General features: G+C 43.6%; 2 protein-coding genes across 18 annotated transcripts in view; one reads left to right on the top strand and one right to left on the bottom strand.

Annotated features, from left to right (window-relative positions):
• Erich1 (glutamate-rich 1) overlaps positions 1 to 17,751 on the bottom strand; it is a gene marked incomplete at its 5' end in the record, with an annotated part of 52,793,804 nt that overhangs the window by 9,182,220 nt on the left and 43,593,833 nt on the right.
• The window catches only part of Nsd3 (nuclear receptor binding SET domain protein 3), a 111,418-nt gene that overhangs the window by 34,525 nt on the left and 59,142 nt on the right, over positions 1 to 17,751 (top strand). For all 18 annotated transcript variants that reach the window (XR_015639370.1, XR_015639369.1, NM_001436791.1 and 15 more), the window contains 2 exon segments: positions 8,440 to 8,511; positions 9,536 to 9,698. Coding sequence is in view for 16 of the 18 variants with exons in the window: in NM_001436791.1 (NP_001423720.1) it covers positions 8,440 to 8,511; positions 9,536 to 9,698 (235 nt within the window). In the remaining 2 variants the exon portion in view is untranslated.

Here is a 17,751-nt window from a genome sequence, read left to right as displayed (position 1 = left end):
ATAAATACTTGATGAGTAGATGATATTTTTAAAGTCTTTGACACCAAGAATCTTGTTTCCTTTTCTCTCCTCCCACCTCCTTTGGGGGACTTTCCAAGACAGGGTTTCTCTGTTTAGCCCTGGCTATCCTAGAACTCGTTCTATACACCAGGCTGTCCTGAGATCCGCCTACCTCTGCCTCTTGAGAGATTCAATTATTCTTACTTGTTTACGTCAAAACTCTTGGTTTTAGAAGATGGAGACAAAAAGCAAAGGAAAGAGATTTTATATCAGGCCAGATTTGCTGGTAGAGCTTAGATCTAAGATGGTTCCCAAGTGTTTGGTACTAACAGGCAGAGGGAGGGCCTCCATACAGCCAGAGCATCCCCGGGGCTGGGGCTTGCATCTTTAGTTCTAGCCCTCAGGGAGTGGAGGCAGATGTAGGCAGCTGGCGGGAGCTCAGTAAGTTCCAGGCTAGCTTTGTCTATGTAGCCCGTTCTAGGCTAGCCAGGGCTACACAGTGAGACCCTGCCTCAAAAATAAAATACAGTAGTATTTAAATATGTTGACTAGGTCTTCAGATGGCGTTTTTATAAAAGCCCAGGTATACTGGTGGGTTTTTTTTGTTTTTTGTTTTTTGTTTTTTTGGTTATTAATTTGTTTTTTAGTTTTTTAATCTAAAGGCATGAGCCACTTTATGCCCAGCTCTGGTGGATTATTTTAATATCTGAGATTTGGTTGTGAATTTCATGGCACTAAGATCACAATGCTAAGTATGTAGTAGATCAGTTCTAACGTGAAGGAAAAGTGTGTGATGTAAACTACAGGTGTTTCCTAGACATGCATTTAGGGAGAAACAAACAAATGCTTATTTTGTGACAGTTATGTGCCCTTTTATTTCATATATCTGAATAAGTTAATTTATTGTCTTTGCTTTAAAAAAAGATTACTTATTAATTGAACATTTCTTGGATAGCTGGACTCTACTGTTTAGTATGACTCAAATGTGATTGACCCTCCCCCATAAAGATCACAGTAAGTCTGTTATCATGAGTCCCATGTGTGTTATTTCATGTATTTTCCTATTTGTTCTGTCATTTTCTCACTCATTTAACACATATTAATTGAATATCACATATTGGGCACTGTTCTAAGAATTGAAGGCATGACTGTGAATGAAAAGTAAAAGATGTCTGCTCTCAGGTGCTTATATTCTAGTTCATCGTGTGTGTGTGTGTGTGTGTGTGTGTGTGTGTGTGTGTGTGTGTGTGTAAGTTGGGGAGTACAGCAGAGACTTTGTTCTTTGGTTAAGTCTGATAAAGAGCATTTTGAACAAGCATAGCAAGCTTAGAAAGGAAAAATATATAAGATAGAGTTTGAGTATTAAAGGGGCACCAGGAAGTGAAATAGAACTGAATCCTGTGTTCAAGGGTATTAAATTGAATTAACGGAGTGGTGACCTTGGGGCAAGATCCTACCCAGCTAAATTTAGATCCAGGCATGGTGCTACATACTTTTAATCCCAGGAGATAAAGCCAAGCAGATCTCTAAGTTCAAGGCCCATCTGAGACAGACGGAGTTATAGGTGAAGAAAAGCTTAAATTCAGGCACAGTGGTACACACTTTGATCCCAGTAGCCAAGCATGCAGATCTCTGAGTTCACGGTCAGTCTACAGAGCAAGATCCAGGACAGCCAAACTTAGGCAGTGAAAGAGTTGGAAAAAAAGAGGAAGCTAGTGACTGAACAAGGGGGCCATGTTCCAGCTCCAGCAAGCAGCAGAACACAGCAGTTTCAGCCATGTGGCTCTGGCTTTAGAGCCAAGAATAGAAGGGACTACAGGGACAATTAATGCTGGTTAACTGGAGCTAAGAAATTAGTGGTGATTAAGAAGAGAGCAGCATCACTGTGATGAAATTTTCTGGGAAGTTATTTTCTGAGAACACAAAGAAGCTGTGTTCCAGAGATAGCCAAGGTTGTACCTCGTGCTGCAGCTGTACTTGGTAATGTGTAAGAATCACCCAGGTGGTACTGGGTTTGAAGGCATGAAGGGGTCATGAAGAGCAGAAGGCTTGGTACTGAGAGGCCATGAAAGGCCGTCGGTGAAAGAAAGTGCAGCCTCAGTTGTAGTTGATGGCCCAGGACTGAAGGGGTCATGCAAAGGAGTTGAGGCTTGACACCAGGAAGAGAGCCTGAGAGAGGCTTTTGGTGAAGTAAGTCGAGTGTATTATAGATGCCAGTACCGTGGGATGATCACCAAGAGCAGCAGTGGTAGTGGATTGGATCAACCTGAGCTTAGAGGACAGGGCTGCAGAGGTGACTCAGCTCTTTGGAGCCCTTTGGAGCCGCCCAGACCATGTATAGATCCCCGACATTGAAACAAGAAGCTTTAATATTGAAGTTGCCTTGGAGAGCCCAAGATGCTAAAGATGCCCAAGTCGTAAGATACCTGCAGAGGAGAGCTGCTGACAGGGAGTGGAACCAGCCCAGGGCAGAGAAGTTTGTTGCAGTCAACAAAGATGAGAAAGGAGCTGGAGATCTGAAGACCGCTGTGACGTCAGACGTGGAGACGCAGGGTTTGGAGTTTGCCCAGCTGGATTCCTGTCTTGCTTTGGGGATTGCAGTTAAATGATTGGATGGATCTCAGAAGAGATCTTAAACTTTGGACTTTTAACATTGTTGAGAGTGCTATAGACTATGGAAGTTGGACTAAATGTATTTTGTATTAGACTGTGTTTAGGTATGGCCCCCATAGATTCATGTATTTGAACAAGTCTATAGAGGCCAGGGAGTAGAATATGATGGTTTGTATATGCTTGGCCCAGGGTGTGACACTATTAGGAGATGTGGCCTTGTTGGAATAGGTGTGTCATTGTGGGTGTGAGCTTTAATAAGCCTTGTCCTAGCTGCCTGGAAGCCGGTATCTGCTAGCAGCCTTCAGATGAAGATGTAGACCTCTCAGCTCCTCTTGCACCATGCCTGCCTGGATGCTGCCATGCTCCTGCCTTGATGATAGCGGACTGAACCTCTGAACCTGTAAGGCAGCCTCAATTAAATGCTGTCCTTATAAAAAAAATAAAATAAAATAACTTGGGGGGTAGGTTCTCGTTCACCCTGTTGACCCAGGAATTGAACTCGGGTTGTCAAGCTTGTCAGCAAGTACCTTTATCTTCAAGCTGTTTCACTAGTCCCCTCTTTTGAGCTCATGTATGTTCATGCATGTGCATGCAGGTGTCCGTGGAGGCCAGGAGAGGGTCTTGAATCCCCTGGGGTTAGGGCTATATAGTCTGTTGTAGTCACTTGCTGTGGGTGTTGAGAACTGAACTGGGTTCTCTAGGAGAGCAGCAAAAGCTCTTAACCACTGAGCCATGTCTCCAACCTCGTCATGAGCTCTTAATGTCATCTAACAAACACCCGACACAGAACTCGCTTCCATGGTGTCTTGTATGGACTTTGTGTTGGGCGAATGAATAAAGGAAGATAGAAGTTAGCTGTGCACCGCAGACACTCACTCACTGAACTCCCGCCACCTGCCACCCGCCTATAATCTACCTCCACTTCCTGAGCCTCTAAATCCTTATTTTTCTTGATTCTGAGCATTTGACTGCATTGTATTCTTGAGAAGAGGCTCTCCCTGGTTGTTCTTTAACTCATTCTGTATATCAGGTTAGTCTACATAAAGCTGCGTGCCACCATATCCAGTTTTGACTTAAAAATTTATTTATTTTTATTTATATGTGAATATTTTGCCTGCATCTATGTCTGTACCTTGTACACACCACAACACCCAAGAAGTCTAGAAGAGGCTGTTGGGTTGTTTGGAACTAGAGTTAAGGTTCATCCTGTGGTTGCTAGGAACTAAACCCAGGTCCTCTGCAAGAGCAAAAGTGACTTTAACTGCAGAGTCATCTCTCTCACCCTGCATTTAACTATTATTGGCCATTTCTCCATGGAAGCCTGTCACTCTTCCCCTTACCTCCTCCTAAGATATCATCTGTCTGTGTATCCCAGGCTGCTCTGCTCTTGAATGGTTGCAGCTCTCCTTCCTCTTGGCTTTGAATGCTGGTATTGAGGCTCACTCGCCCCATCTCAGCTGGTGTAGGCTCGCCCCGTCACAGCTGGTGGACAGCTTTTCTTACTTAAGTCTATGATGCTGTTTTTCATGCTGACTGGATTCACCTTATGATCCCAGAGATCACTAAATGCCTGCTGTCTTGCTTTGTGTTTTGTTTCCAGGTTAGCATATATGTAACAAATGGAATTTTTTTCATAAAATAAAGTAATTTAGAGTAAATCTTGGGCTTTTTTTTTCTTGCCACCTCTTTCCTTTGAAAGTGACTGACATTTTCAAATCTTTATAAGTAATTTTGACTCTTATCTAAATGGCCTGAAAGAACTACCAACAATTGAGTCCAGTGGTGGTGGTGGTGGTGGTGGTGGTGGCGGCAGCGGCGGCGGCGGCGGCGGTGGTGGTGGCGGCGGTGGCAGCACACACCTGTAACCTATTACTTGTCTTCCAAGCCTCTTCCCTGGCTTTTCATTGCACTTAATACGAAATACAAATACTTTGTTATGGTTTACAAGGCCCTTGCAATCTAACCTGCCCTTCCATCCTCACGGGCCTCTCTGCCTTTGGCATGGGTCACTAGGTGTGACCTTTTATAAAAAAATTAACTAACTAGTCAATTATGTTAACGTGCATAGGTGTCTACCCTGTGCATATAGCTGGTGCCTGCAGAGATCAAGGGCACTGGAGCCCCTAGAATTGGAACTGCAGACACTTGTCAACTGCCATATGAGTGCTGTGCATCAAACACTGCAGAAGCGCCCAGTGCTTTGAACCACTCCATCTCTCCCAGCCAATGGACATGACCTACAATCTGTCTTTTGACCTTGGGAACCTCACACATGCTCTCTTAGTTACTGTTCTGTTTCTGTGGAGAGACAACCATGACCAAAGCAATTCTTATAAAACAAAGCGTTTAACTGGGGCTGGCTTACACTTTTAGAAGGTTAGTTCATGATCATCATGGCAGAAAGCAGACAAGACGGGCTCTGGGGAAGTAGCTGAGAGCTCTACATCCTGATCAGCAGGCAGTAGGCAGAGAGAGAGACAGAGACAGAGGGAGGGACAGACAGACAGAGACAGACTAGGCTTGGCATGAGCTTTTGAAAACCTCAAAGCCCACCCCAGTAACACACTTCTTCCAACAAGGCCACACCTCCTTAATCCTTCTGAAGAGATTCACCAATTGGAGAGCAGGCATTCAAACAGATGCACCTACAGGAGCTGACTGTGTTCACGTCACTGCACCTGCCTGTTATTGCTTCTTGCTGTTGTACTCTTTCTCTACTTTTTACTAAGCCAGCTCCTCCTCCTTCTATTCTCAGATTATGAGTTCCTTCTTAGAGAGCCCTCTAGGTCAGAGCCATATCTATTTATAGGTTTATGGCCTTATTTAATCCATCTGAATTTTATTCTCGAAAAGAAATTAAAACAACAAACAAAACTTTAACAGGTGTGGTAGTAGACACCTTTAATCTCAGCACTTGGGAGGCAGAGGCAGGGGGATCTCTGTGAGTTTGAGGCCAGCCTGGTCTACAGAGTGAGTTCTAGGACAGCCAGGGTTACATAGAGAGACCAAAATAAATAAGTGAATAAAAACCTTTATAGAAATTATTTACATTTTTTTTCTTCTTTAAGACAGAGTCTCATTAGCCTGGGGTAGCCTGTTCTGTCTCCCAAGAAAATTTGCTTTTTACAGAAAATGCAAATAATAGAAAAGTATAATTTTTCTTTTAGCATTTCCTTAATCTCATTGTCAAAACAGATAATTACTATTATGTGTTTGTCTTGTTGTATCAAGTCTTTTCAAGGCACACCTGTTTTGTTTGTTTCCTTTAATAAAAAGTTTGAAGATGTTGATAGATGTGTGGATTACTGCTCTGAAATAATGGTATAATTACTCTGGTTAAATTTTTATTTTTATATTTTTTATGTTACTGTAGGATTAGCTCCTGAAATGCAATTGTTGAATTAAGAGTAAACCTATTTCTACTTTAGACTTTGAGTAGCTAGTTCCAGATCTCCTTACAGAGACTCTTTGTTTTCTTTGAGTTTGTAGGAAGTGAACCCAGCGTGTCACACATGCTGTGCAAGCACTGTGCTCTAGCTGTGTCTCCAACCTGCCTGTAAAATGTCTTATTTATCGATATCTGTGTGTGTGTGTGTGTGTGTGTGTGTGTGTGTGTGTGTGTGTAGGAGTGTGGGGTTACAGCTTTTGGTAGTCAGTTCTATACTACTTTCCCACCCCCATGTTTTTCTTTTAAGAGAAAAATTCTGTTACTCTGGCCAGCCTCAGCTCAACTATCCTCTCACCTTAGCGCTCAAGTGTCAGGTGTTACACATGCATGGCACTGGACTCAACTTAGACACTTCCTTATGAAATTGTCAGTTTGCTTGTGCTGTGGCATGTACACACACGCACGCACGCACACACGCACGTGCTGCCAGGGTGCACAAGTGGGAGTTAAGGAACAGTTTGAAGAGTCAAGTCTGCCCTCCACCATGTAGCTCCAGGGATGGGCTCAGGCTGTCAGTTTTGGCGGGTACCTTCACCATCCTGCTAGCCACACAGTCACTATTTCAAAAATTATCTATTGATTTTACTTTTTATATGTATTAGTGTTTTGCCTTCATGTATGTCTGTGTATTATGTGCATGCCTTGTGCTTCTGGAAGTCAGAAAAAGGCATCACATCCCCTGAAACTGGAGTTGTGGATGCCTGTGAGTCTCTATGTAGGCGCTGGGAACCGAGCCTAGGTCCTCTGCAAGAGCACCAGTGTTCTTAACCACTGAGCCATCTCTCCAGTCTTCCAAAGTTCACTTTAAAAAGAATGTATTTCTGGGGCTCATGGTTTAAAAAGTAATATAATAGTTTATACTTTAAAATTTTAGATGTCTCTATTTTAAATTAATATTTTAATTAATGTCAAAGTAATAGATTGCATTGTGGCATTTTCTTTTTTTTTTTAAACAAATCTATTTGTCTCTTTTTTTTTTTTAAGATTTATTCATTTATTATATATAAGTACACTGTAGCTGTCTTCAGATACACCAGAAGAGGGCATTGATCTCTTTACAGATGGTTGTGAGCTACCATGTGGTTGCTGGGGATTGAACTCAGGACCTCTGGAAGAGCAGTCGGGTGCTCTTAACCACTGAGCCATCTCTCCAGCCCTGTCTCTTTCTTTTTTAAAGATTGATTTATTTTATGTATATAAGTACACTGTAGCTGTCTCAGACATACCAAAAGGACATCAGATCCCATTACAGATGGTTGTGAGCCACCATGTGGTTGCTGGGAATTGAACTTAGGACCTCTGGAAGAGCAGTCGGTGCCCTTAACCACTGAGCCATCTCTAGCCCGCATTATGGCATTTTCATATGTCATTCTTCACTTACAGTTGCACAAGCACCCCTCTTTTCTGACAGCCCATCCCTGTCTTGCTGGTCCCCTTCAGACAAAGATCCATCTTCTGCTTTCATTTCACATGCATATATATGCATACATATACATATATACATACATATGTACATATTGCCTTTATATTTAATCAATTTTATTTTTATATAGCTATATCTTAGAGAAGATTTATTAATTTGTTTAATCATGCTGATGTGTGTTTGTGTCTATATGGGTATGTGCACGGGAGCGCCATTAGAGGTCAGAGGCCTTGGAGGTGGAGCCAGCAGCGATTGCAAGCCTCCAGGAGTAGGTGCTGGGAAACAAACTCCAGGAGAGCAGTGCTCCTAAGTGCTGACCACCGCCAGCCCCACTGCGCTGTCTTCTGGTGTGGTGTTTAGAAGCAGGACTGGTTTGAATATCTTCCCACTTAACATTTTTTTCTTATCAGTGCCTTTTCAGAAACAATTTTAGAAAATTTCTTGGACAAAAATCTGAAAATGTAAGGCTCTCCATACATATTACCCAAGTACTATCCAGAAAAATTCCAGGCTATAGCTTATGAGCTGTTTCAACTTCCTATTTTTCCTTTAATCTGATAAAAAAGAAAGTGGCTGAGAAGATCTCATTGAGTAAAGGTGCTTTCTGAGGAAGCCTGGTGACCTGTGTCCAATGCCTAGAACCTACATAAAGGTGGGAGGAGAGAAACGACTCCCATGTTGTCCTCTGACCTCTGCACACACATCAGGCAGAGTAACAGGGCGGAGAGGTGGGAGAAGAAATAACATTTTAAGAAAAGAGAAAGCCAGTCGGCTTAGAACAGTGCTGTTCAGGTGATGGAGTAAGCGGTGGGTTCTCACTGGTGTGGAGTGGACTGGTGTCATGCACTTGGTAAAGCATCTCCCTGTCGGTGTATGTCCTTCACGTACACTTCGATGCTTAGCTTCCTGTCTTAGGTTGACTGCCTCTTTATTCTGTCCCCTACATTTTTCCTAGAGACCAAATGAGAGGGTGGACCCTGCACCAGAAAAGCCAAGAGAAGAGCCAGTGCTCAAAGAGGCCGTCCCGGTGAGTGGCTTGTTGAATACTGTGACCAGGTACGGTGTCAGAAGGTGACTGTCAGAGGGGCTGGAGAGATGGCTTAGTGATTATGAGCACTGGTTGCTCTTCCAGAGGACCCAGGTTCAGTTCCCAGCACTTGAATGCTGGCTCAAGTTCCAGGGGATCCAACACTCTCTTCTGACCTCCGGAGGCACTGAGCACACATAGCATATGTTACTCAGATGCAGGCAAAATATCCATATACTTAGAGTAAATGAATAAGTCTTCAGAGAACAAAAGAGGTGACAACACAGCGACTGTAAGTAGTCCGCCATTACCACCCCATGCCATCTGAGGGTCAGAGTGCACTGAAAAACCCGGGCGCTTTTTCTATGAATGATTGTCCTTTTAAAACCACGCACGATCGCTTGTTCTCACTGAACTCCCAAGATGCTTTATTGGCAGTGGAAACCAGTGGTCCTGTTCTCAGTATTGAGGATGGGCGTACTGTTTTCCCTCACTCTTTTTGCTAGTTATAGATAGCCAATAGACAAGGTAATAATTGAAGATAATTTTTACATTGTAAGCACTCTGCATGTGTTCATGTGCGTGAGCATGGGTGTGTGTATGCCTCACCTCACAGCCTAGAAGTCAGAGGACAGACAACCCTGTGTGTCCTTCCACCTTGTTGTGGAAATGGTTTCTTTGTTGTTTGCCCCCATGTTTGCCAGGCGGACTGGGCCAGGAGCTTCTGGAGAATGTTTTCTCCACCTCTCGTCTCCATAGGAACATTGGGATTACAGTGTGTGGTAGCTCACCTGCTTTACGTGGGCTCTCGGGGCTCTAACCCAACACCCCGTGCTGGAGCGACAAGCACTCTGCCCTCTGAGCCATCTCCCCAGCCCTCGAGCACTTTGAAAGTCCTTCATACTTCGTTCTCTCCCTTCCCACCTCCCTTCCTCTTTTCTCCTTCTCTTTATCCCCCTCTCGCTTTATCTTCCCTCCTCCCCCACTTTCTCTTCTGATGGAGTTTTGTGACCTTTTCCTGTAGGTTCAGCCAATACTGTCTTCTGTTCCAACAACAGAAACGTCCACTGGTGTTAAGTTCCAGGTTGGTGATCTTGTTTGGTCCAAGGTGGGAACCTATCCTTGGTGGCCTTGTATGGTTTCAAGTGATCCCCAGCTTGAGGTCCATACCAAAATTAACACAAGAGGTAAGAAAAGTGATAAACAGATACTAAGTAACAAGTTTGCAATAAAGCTATGTGAGTGTTCAATGTTGTGTATGAATGTAAGGATATACATGTATATTATCTGGCATAGAAATATGAATCTTTATCAGATTTTTCTTCTTGTGATGTGTTCTTGATACAGAGTCTATACTGTAGTCACAGCTGACCTTGACCATTCGACAATCCTCCTGCCTCTGCTCCTCAGGGTTTTCTCAGTGTTTAATGACAAATGAAAGAATCATGGTCATTTTAAACTCGCAGAGAACTTCTATAACAAGTGTCTTTGTTATCTGACTGTGTACTCCTAGCTAGTCTGGAGCTGGCTTCACAGTTCAGGCTGACCTGGAACACAGAGATGCCCACCTCACCTTCTGAGTGCTGAGCGCTGCACGTGTCATCACGCCCAGCCCTTAGAGTAACTTCTTAAAAAACATTAGCGCGCGCGCGCGCGCGCGTGCGTGTGTGTGTGCGTGTGTATTGACATTTGTATGTGCTGGTGCCACAGAGGCCAGAGGAGGATTCTCTGTAGTTGAATTACAGGTGACTTTGAGCTGCTTCACATGGGTGCTGGGATCACACTTGTGTCCTCTTGAGGAGTAGTAACAGGTGTGCTTAGCCACTGTCTCTCCAACCCTCAGTAACTGCTGCCCCCAAAGCTAGGGAGTGAAACTCGGGCTTTGTACACAGCAGGTGAGCGCTCTGCTATTAAGTTTTAGGAACTCCCTGTTGTGTTTGTTTTTCAAAGATTTTTCTTTTCATTTTAAATTGTGTGCTGGGATATGTGCACTCTGCACGCACAGAGGCCAGAAGGGTAGGAATATTGACCCCTTGAAGCCGGAGTTCCAGGCAGTTGAGAGCCGCATGATGTGGGTGAAGAGAAGCACACTTGGGTCCTCTGTGAGAGCAGTATGACCTCTAACTACGGAGGCCTCCCCAGACCCTTCACACAGACCTTTCAACTGATCTATTAAAGGGGAAGTTTTTGGTCACCTGGGAGATGAACCTCTGAGAGTACCAGAGGGGTTCTCTTAATTGTATTAGTAGATGTGGGAAAAGATGTGTGTAGTGTGGGTCTCTGGATGTTGTATCCACGCCGTGTGAAAGAATGGAGAAGGCCAGCCAGTGATGTGGTTCAGTGGGTACTAGCAACCCCTCAGTTAGAACTCTGGAACCCGTATGGTGGACAGACAGAACCCACTCTCTGGAAAAGATGGCCTCTGTCCTCTGTGCTGCCCATTACCCAGTGAATGAATGGTTTTTGGTTTTTTGTTTGTTTCTTTCTTTAAAAAAAAAAAAAAGTCTAAGGGTTTGCTGAGTTCATGCTTTTAAGCCCAGCACTATGGAAGCAGATGTAAGCAGGTATCTGTAGTAATTTTTAGGCCTGCCAGAGCTGTCTCATAGCAAGACCCTGTCTCAAAAAATAAATTAAGTAAATAAACAAATAAATAAATAAATGGAACAAACAAAACTAAAACAACAACAGAGACTGGACTGGACACAGCTAACTCACCGCTCTCCGCCCGTGCTTGTGGTTGTAATGGGAGCAGTTCTGCTGCTGCTCTGACATCCTAGCTGTGACGCAAGCATGAGCTCGAGTTGGCCTTGAACTTGCAATGTTCTTACCTCAGTCTTCTAAGGAGCTAGGATTACAAGTATGAGCCACCATACCTGTCTCCTAGATTTGTTTATAATTTCTCTCATGCTTCCTTATCTTAAAGATACTAATCTTACTGGCTTTCCTACTTCATTTAAAAACGAAAGTATATTAGTAAGTGACTAGACATTTTATATGAGTTTGATATATAGATGAAGCCTTTTTTGAGCTGTGCTTTGTTTGTTTTATTTGTTTTGATACAGGGTCTCATTCTATAGTTCAGGCTGTTCCCAAGATCATTACCATTACCCTTCTGCTTCATGATTCTGAGCTCAGGGATTACAGATGTATTTCACCATGCCTAACTCGGGGAACATAAGTTCACTATGGATTCCTATAGAATCATTTTCACCCAAACAAGTACTTTTCATCATATAAAGTTTCACACAGTGATCGTATTAAGTTCCACACAGTACTTCTATTCTCTTCCGATTCATTCACGGCTCTGTAAATACACTTAGAATCTTTATGTATTTGGTAGGCCAGAGAAGCACACCTTGGATGAGTTATGATAGATAATCTCACCTTAGCAGTGTTACAAGAGCAGAGAGGTCCTCTTCTGGTGTACTTTGTCCAAGCGTGATGTTTAGCAGATTCCTGAGATTCTCCCACCTGGAAGTGGTTTACTAAGGTCAAAGTCATTTTGGCTTATAATTTATTGCTGGGTACTTGCTTTGTGAACACATCTTTTTCTTTTTGATATTAAACTTCCTTCTTGATATCTGTTCATGATCAATGAGAAGGAAAAAGTATCTAGAAGTCAGAATTGGGAGTTTCACCCTATTGACGACACTGGTATAGCCAAGAGTCTGCCGAAGGATAGCAGTTAGTGTTGTTTGCTGTCTTTCTTCTTGGCACCATGTGCTGTCAAAGGCTGGGAGAGTCGATGTGGGGTAGGAATGAAGAATCTCATGCTGTCATTTGTTTATTTTTTTGCAAGGTACTATATTAGATGGTTGTATTATGTATTTTCTTGAGTTTTTTTTTTTAAAAGCAGTCTCATGTAGCCCAGGCTGCCCCCAAAGTTGCTGTGTAGCGGAGGATGATGTAAAACTTGTGATTCTCCTGCCTCCACCCTCTGCTGGAATTACAGTCATACACACCTGCTTTATGGATGTGGGAATGGATCCAGGCCTCTCTGCACGTAAGGCAAGCCAATGTGCTGTCCCCGAAGCCTGCCTATTGAGTATTTTCTCCGTGAGGAGACCCTGTGTCTGAGAAGAGTGCTCTGCTCTGAGAGCCATGTTCCAACCCTTGCTCTACGGCTTTTACCAGCGGAACCCTGTGGCCATAACTAGAGAAGCACGAACAGAGAATGGTGTTAGGTCAGCTTGTGCAGTTCCTTGGAACTTCCACCAGTCTGTTCCTGGGCATCGGGCAGGCCTTGTCAAAGAAGACTAAGTCAACTCCTGAAATAAAACAATTCCTGTGCATATCTAGGGCTCAAGAGCTTTCAGATGATGCCACACAAGAGTCATGGCTCTCCCGTTCTCTTCTCACAAGAGAGCAGTGTTTGAGATTAAGGACTTTTTACGTTTTTCTCTTTAAACTTTATTTCTTAATTTTAAATTGTTATATGTGTGCGTGGGGAGAGGGAGTACGCACATGCCTGCGGGTGCCCTTGGAGGCTTGTATGCCCTGGAGCTGAAGTTACAGGCAAGTCTCGACCTTGCTGAGGAGCGTTGGGAACTGGACTTGTCCTTTGTAAAGGCATCTGCAGTCTTCACTACTGAGTCACCCTGCAGCCCTAGGAGCTCTCACATTTGAGTCATTATTTCATCCACTAGTCAGATGACTTCAGCTAGGCCAGTGTTTTTACTTTAGTGCTAGAAAACTTGTTTATATTACTCTTAGTAATTTGAGAATCTAGAGTTTAAAAATCATTCATGTTTTGACTAAAAGCATAAATATTATTTTGTTATAAACCTTTTAAAATCTAATAACTTTTTTGAAGTATTCATTCATCTAGTAATATTTAATAATTTATTTGTTTGTTATTTATTTGAGGCAGGATCTCACTATGGAATTCTTTCTGACCTGGAACTCCTTGTTATAGACCAGGCTGTCCTAGAACTAGAACTGCCTGCCTCTTTCTCCCCTGAGCTGGAATTAAAGGTGTGCATTCTAAACCTGACTCAGATTTACCCTTTTATTTAAATGCCAGAACTTCGTGATTCTGTTTTTGTTTTTGTTTTTAAGATTTATTTATTTTATTTATATCAGTACACTGTCACTGTCTTTAGACATCAGAAGAGGGCATCAGATCCCATTACAGATGGTTGTGAGCCACCATGTGGTTGCTGGGAATTGACCTCAGGACCTCTGGAAGAGCAGTCAGTGCTCTTAACCTTTGAAGCCTCTCTCCAGCCCAACTTAGTGACTTTTTAAAAATCCATTCAAAGTTATGCTACTGTCACCACAACCTAGGAATTCTGTCAACTCCCCCCACCCCCCAAAGACATCTGACACCCAGTAGACATCACTTGGGATTCCCATACACCCTGAGGCTAGCTGTCAGTCAGTGCCTTCTCCTTAGGATCTTTGCCATTCTCCTGGCTTCTTTCACTCAGTATGATTTAGAGGTCTGTCCATGTTCTAGCATGTATCAGTACATTATCACTCTTTATTGCCAGATAGTATCCTGTTAGAGCATCTGGTATAGTTATAAAGTAGCTTCCTCTGTTCTTTTGAAAGCAAGACTCAGATTTTATTCTGCACATGATGCCTGTGAAGCACTCTGCTGCTTTGTGTCCAAGCCGTTTTGTACAGTTTATCTTGAGCATACATAGTAGTCATTGTTTTCTATATTGTTATCAGTCAGACTGGTAGCATTGGACAATATATTTATATTTTGTCCAACAATTTTTATACTATTAATAATAGTAACTCTTTGTGGGCGTGTATTGAAAGATATTTCTACCATATTTCTATTTTAAGTTGTATTTTATTGTTTAGTTCTCATTTTATTTTTTTATTTTATTTTATTTTATTTTTTGGAGCTGGGGACCGAACCCAGGGCCTTGCGCTTGCTAGGCAAGCGCTCTACCACTGAGCTAAATCCCCAACCCCTAGTTCTCATTTTAAGTTGAAATTAAATGCCTCTTCTATTTTAAAAATATTATGTATTAATTGGGGAAGGGCAAAACTCTGAGTGTAACTGACAGAACCTAAAAGATGTCCATAGTCTCAACTTCTATCTATGAAAGTATCTATCTATACTATTAAAGTTTGAGGTGGGCTTGGAGAGATGGCTCAGCGGTTACTAGAGAACCGGGGTTCGATTCCCAGCACCTACACACACTCTCACTCCAGTTTCAGGGAATCTGCTGTTCTCTTCAGGCCTCCTCGAGCACCAGGCACTGGAGCATAGACATACATACTTGCAGACAAACCACCTACATACCATAGTTATAAAATAACATTTTATAATTCCTTTTCTCTGTGCATATTTGTAATTAATAGACTTGTAAATGAAGGTTATCTTTTTCCTGGGGAAGGCATTGTTTTAGTTTGTGAAGTATCTCACTGTGTTAACCAGGCTGGCCTGGGCCTTTGATATAACATGTACTTTTACTCTGTCTGTCTGTCCGTAGGTGTGCTACCTGTGCACACACACACCGAGCTGGAAGAGGACGTTGAGTGTCCTATTGTCTATCACTGTCAACCTGATTCCCTTTGAATCAGGATTTCTTTCTTTTCTTTTCTTTTTTTTTTTTTTTTGGAGCTGGGGACTGAACTCAGGGCCTTGCGCTTCTTGCGCTTGCTAGGCAAACGCTCTACCACTGAGCTAAATCCCCAACCCCTGAATCAGGATTTCTTATTGAGTCTGCAGTTTATCTGATGGCCAGAAAACCTAGCCTTCGTCCTGTCCCCATTTCACAGCACTGGCTTACAGGCACGTGAGGTCATGCCTGGATTCTCACCCTGGTGCTGAGGAAATGACTCATGTCCTCATGCCTGTGCAGCCAGTGTGCTTATCTGCTGAGCCATCTTCTCTTTTCTCAGCCCCATGCCTCGTGCTTGCTTTTCTCCCCTCCTCCCTTCCCTCTCCCCTTCCTCTCTTCCCTCTCCCCCTCCTCCCTTCCCTCTCGCCCCCCCTCCCTCCTTCCCGTCCCTCCCCTTCTTCTCTTCTTTGTGACAGGGTCTCATTATGTAGTGTTGACTGGCCTGGAACTCGCAGAGATCTGCCTGCCTCTGCTTCCTGAGTGTCGATCAAACAGGTGCCACCTACAGCCTTCCCATGTTTACTTTTAACACCAACAATATTGTGAACATAGTTTTATTTAAAGACTGCTTGTGAGGGTGGGTGTTTTGCCTGCAGGTGTGTATGTGCACCCATTTGCGTGCCTGGTTCCTGGGGTGCAGGAAAGTATCCTATCCTTGGAGTGGGGTTGGTTGTAAGCCTCCATGTGGGTGCTGAAAAGTGGGTGCTCTTCCAGTCCTCTGCAAGAGCAGTGAGCCCTTACCCACTTTGCCTTCTTTGTAGCCCGACTTAAAAGACTTTCTTTTTGACTCTGGAGTTTTACTCAATGAGTCTTTGGGTGTAAAAGAAGGTTTGGGGCATCTTGGTAGTGAGGCGTGGCTTGTGCTGGTGCCATAACACATACTGGGTCAATGGAAACTTGATTTTGGAGTCGTGGACCTGCTTGACACCCGGCCATCGGCACCTGACCGCTGCAGTCTCCTCCACTTCAGCTCTGATGGAGCGAGCACAGACATGGTGCTGGGTACCTGAGCCTTGGTAGCACTGTGAAGGCACGAGCGATGGTCAGATCCAATGCTCTCTCTGTGCATCTTGTCTGTGCCACTGCAGGCGTAGCACAGCCAGATGCCTAAGTTCTTCATATGCTATGGTGACTTCTCAAACACCTGCCCACAGAGCACTGTCTTCCCCTGTGACTTCTTCATCTTCTTTCACTGCCACACCAGTACCATAAGCGGGACTTGGGTCGCTACATGGCTGGGTATGAAGATGCACATTCGGAACTGTGGTGCATGTGGCAGGCACTTTGGGGTGGGCAAGCAGCACCCCACCACCTTGTATTCCCGAAGTATGCCGGAAGCCTTCATGGCAGTCGGTCCTCATACTCCACCAGCCACACATGGGTTCAAAAAGGCCTGTTAAACATGCTTTTGTTTTTAATTCTGGGTGTGGGTGTGTGCATCTGAGTGCAGTGGCCACCCAGGCTAGAGGTCTGAGAGCCCCTGAGTAGCTGGAGTTAGGGGTGGTTATGAACTGCTGACATGGGTGCTGGGACACTCTAGCCCACTGAAGAGCCCTAAGTGCTCTCCACCTGCATTACTGCTCAATTTAAAAACATTTCTTCTAAAATACACCTTTGATGGAAAGCTTAGAAGGCTTAGTCAGCTGTTGAGAGACACGCGTGTTTGCTCCTTTAGTTTTCGTGTCTTCAGGATTTATTTTGTTTTGTTTTTACTTTTTGCTTTTTCTGACTGTGGATAAGATTGAACCCAGGGCCCCTGGGCTCTGACAGGGGCTACACCCCTAGTCTTTTTAAATTGTTTGTTGTAATGATTCATGTATGTTTATGTGTGTGAGTATGTGCTTCATACATTAATATGTATGCACCATGTGTGTGCCAAGTGCCTGAGAAGTTGTCAGAGCCCCTGGAACTGGAGTTAGAGTTGTGAGCTGGTGTGGACTGAGTCCAGGTTCTCTGCAAGCACAGCAAATGCTGTAACCACGAGTCATTTCTCTGGCCCCTTGGTTTTATTTTGGGACCGATTCTCACTTAACTTCCAAAGCTGGCCTCAAATTCTTAATAGAGCCAGGACTATAGGTGTACCTGTAATCTTTACACACACACACACACACACACACACACACACACACACACACACACAGAGCTACTTTTTTCATGAAGAATTACTTATTTCATATATATGAGTACACTGTAGCTGTCCTCAGACACACACCAGAAGAGGGCATCAGATCTCATTACAGATGGTTGTGAGCCACCATGTGGTTGCTGGGATTTGAACTCAGGACCTCTGGAAGAGCAGTCAGTGCTCTTAACCGCTGAGCCATCTCTCCAGCCCCAAAGCTGCTTCCTTTTTATTATAGTTTTTTAATTAAAAACTTTTTTTGAGAGTTTATATGTAGTCATGTTTTGCCTGCATGTATGTATGTACACCACATGCATGACTGGTTCCTGCAGGGATCGGAGAATATTGGATCCCCTGGCATTAGAGATTGGATAGTCTTAAGCCATCATTTGGATATTGGAAATGGAAACCAAGCCCTCTGCAAGACCAACAAGTGCTCTTAACCTCTGAGCCACCTCTCTTGGCCCTTTATAATAATTTAAATTTTATTTTAGATTTGTTTTATGCATACGAGTGTTTGCCCTGCATGTATAT

The sequence above is a fragment of the Rattus norvegicus genome, chromosome 16 (assembly GCF_021556685.1).
Source record: "Rattus norvegicus strain SHRSP/BbbUtx chromosome 16, alternate assembly SHRSP_T2T, whole genome shotgun sequence".
Lineage (NCBI taxonomy): Eukaryota > Metazoa > Chordata > Mammalia > Rodentia > Muridae > Rattus > Rattus norvegicus.
This window is presented reverse-complemented; position numbering and strand designations above follow the sequence as displayed.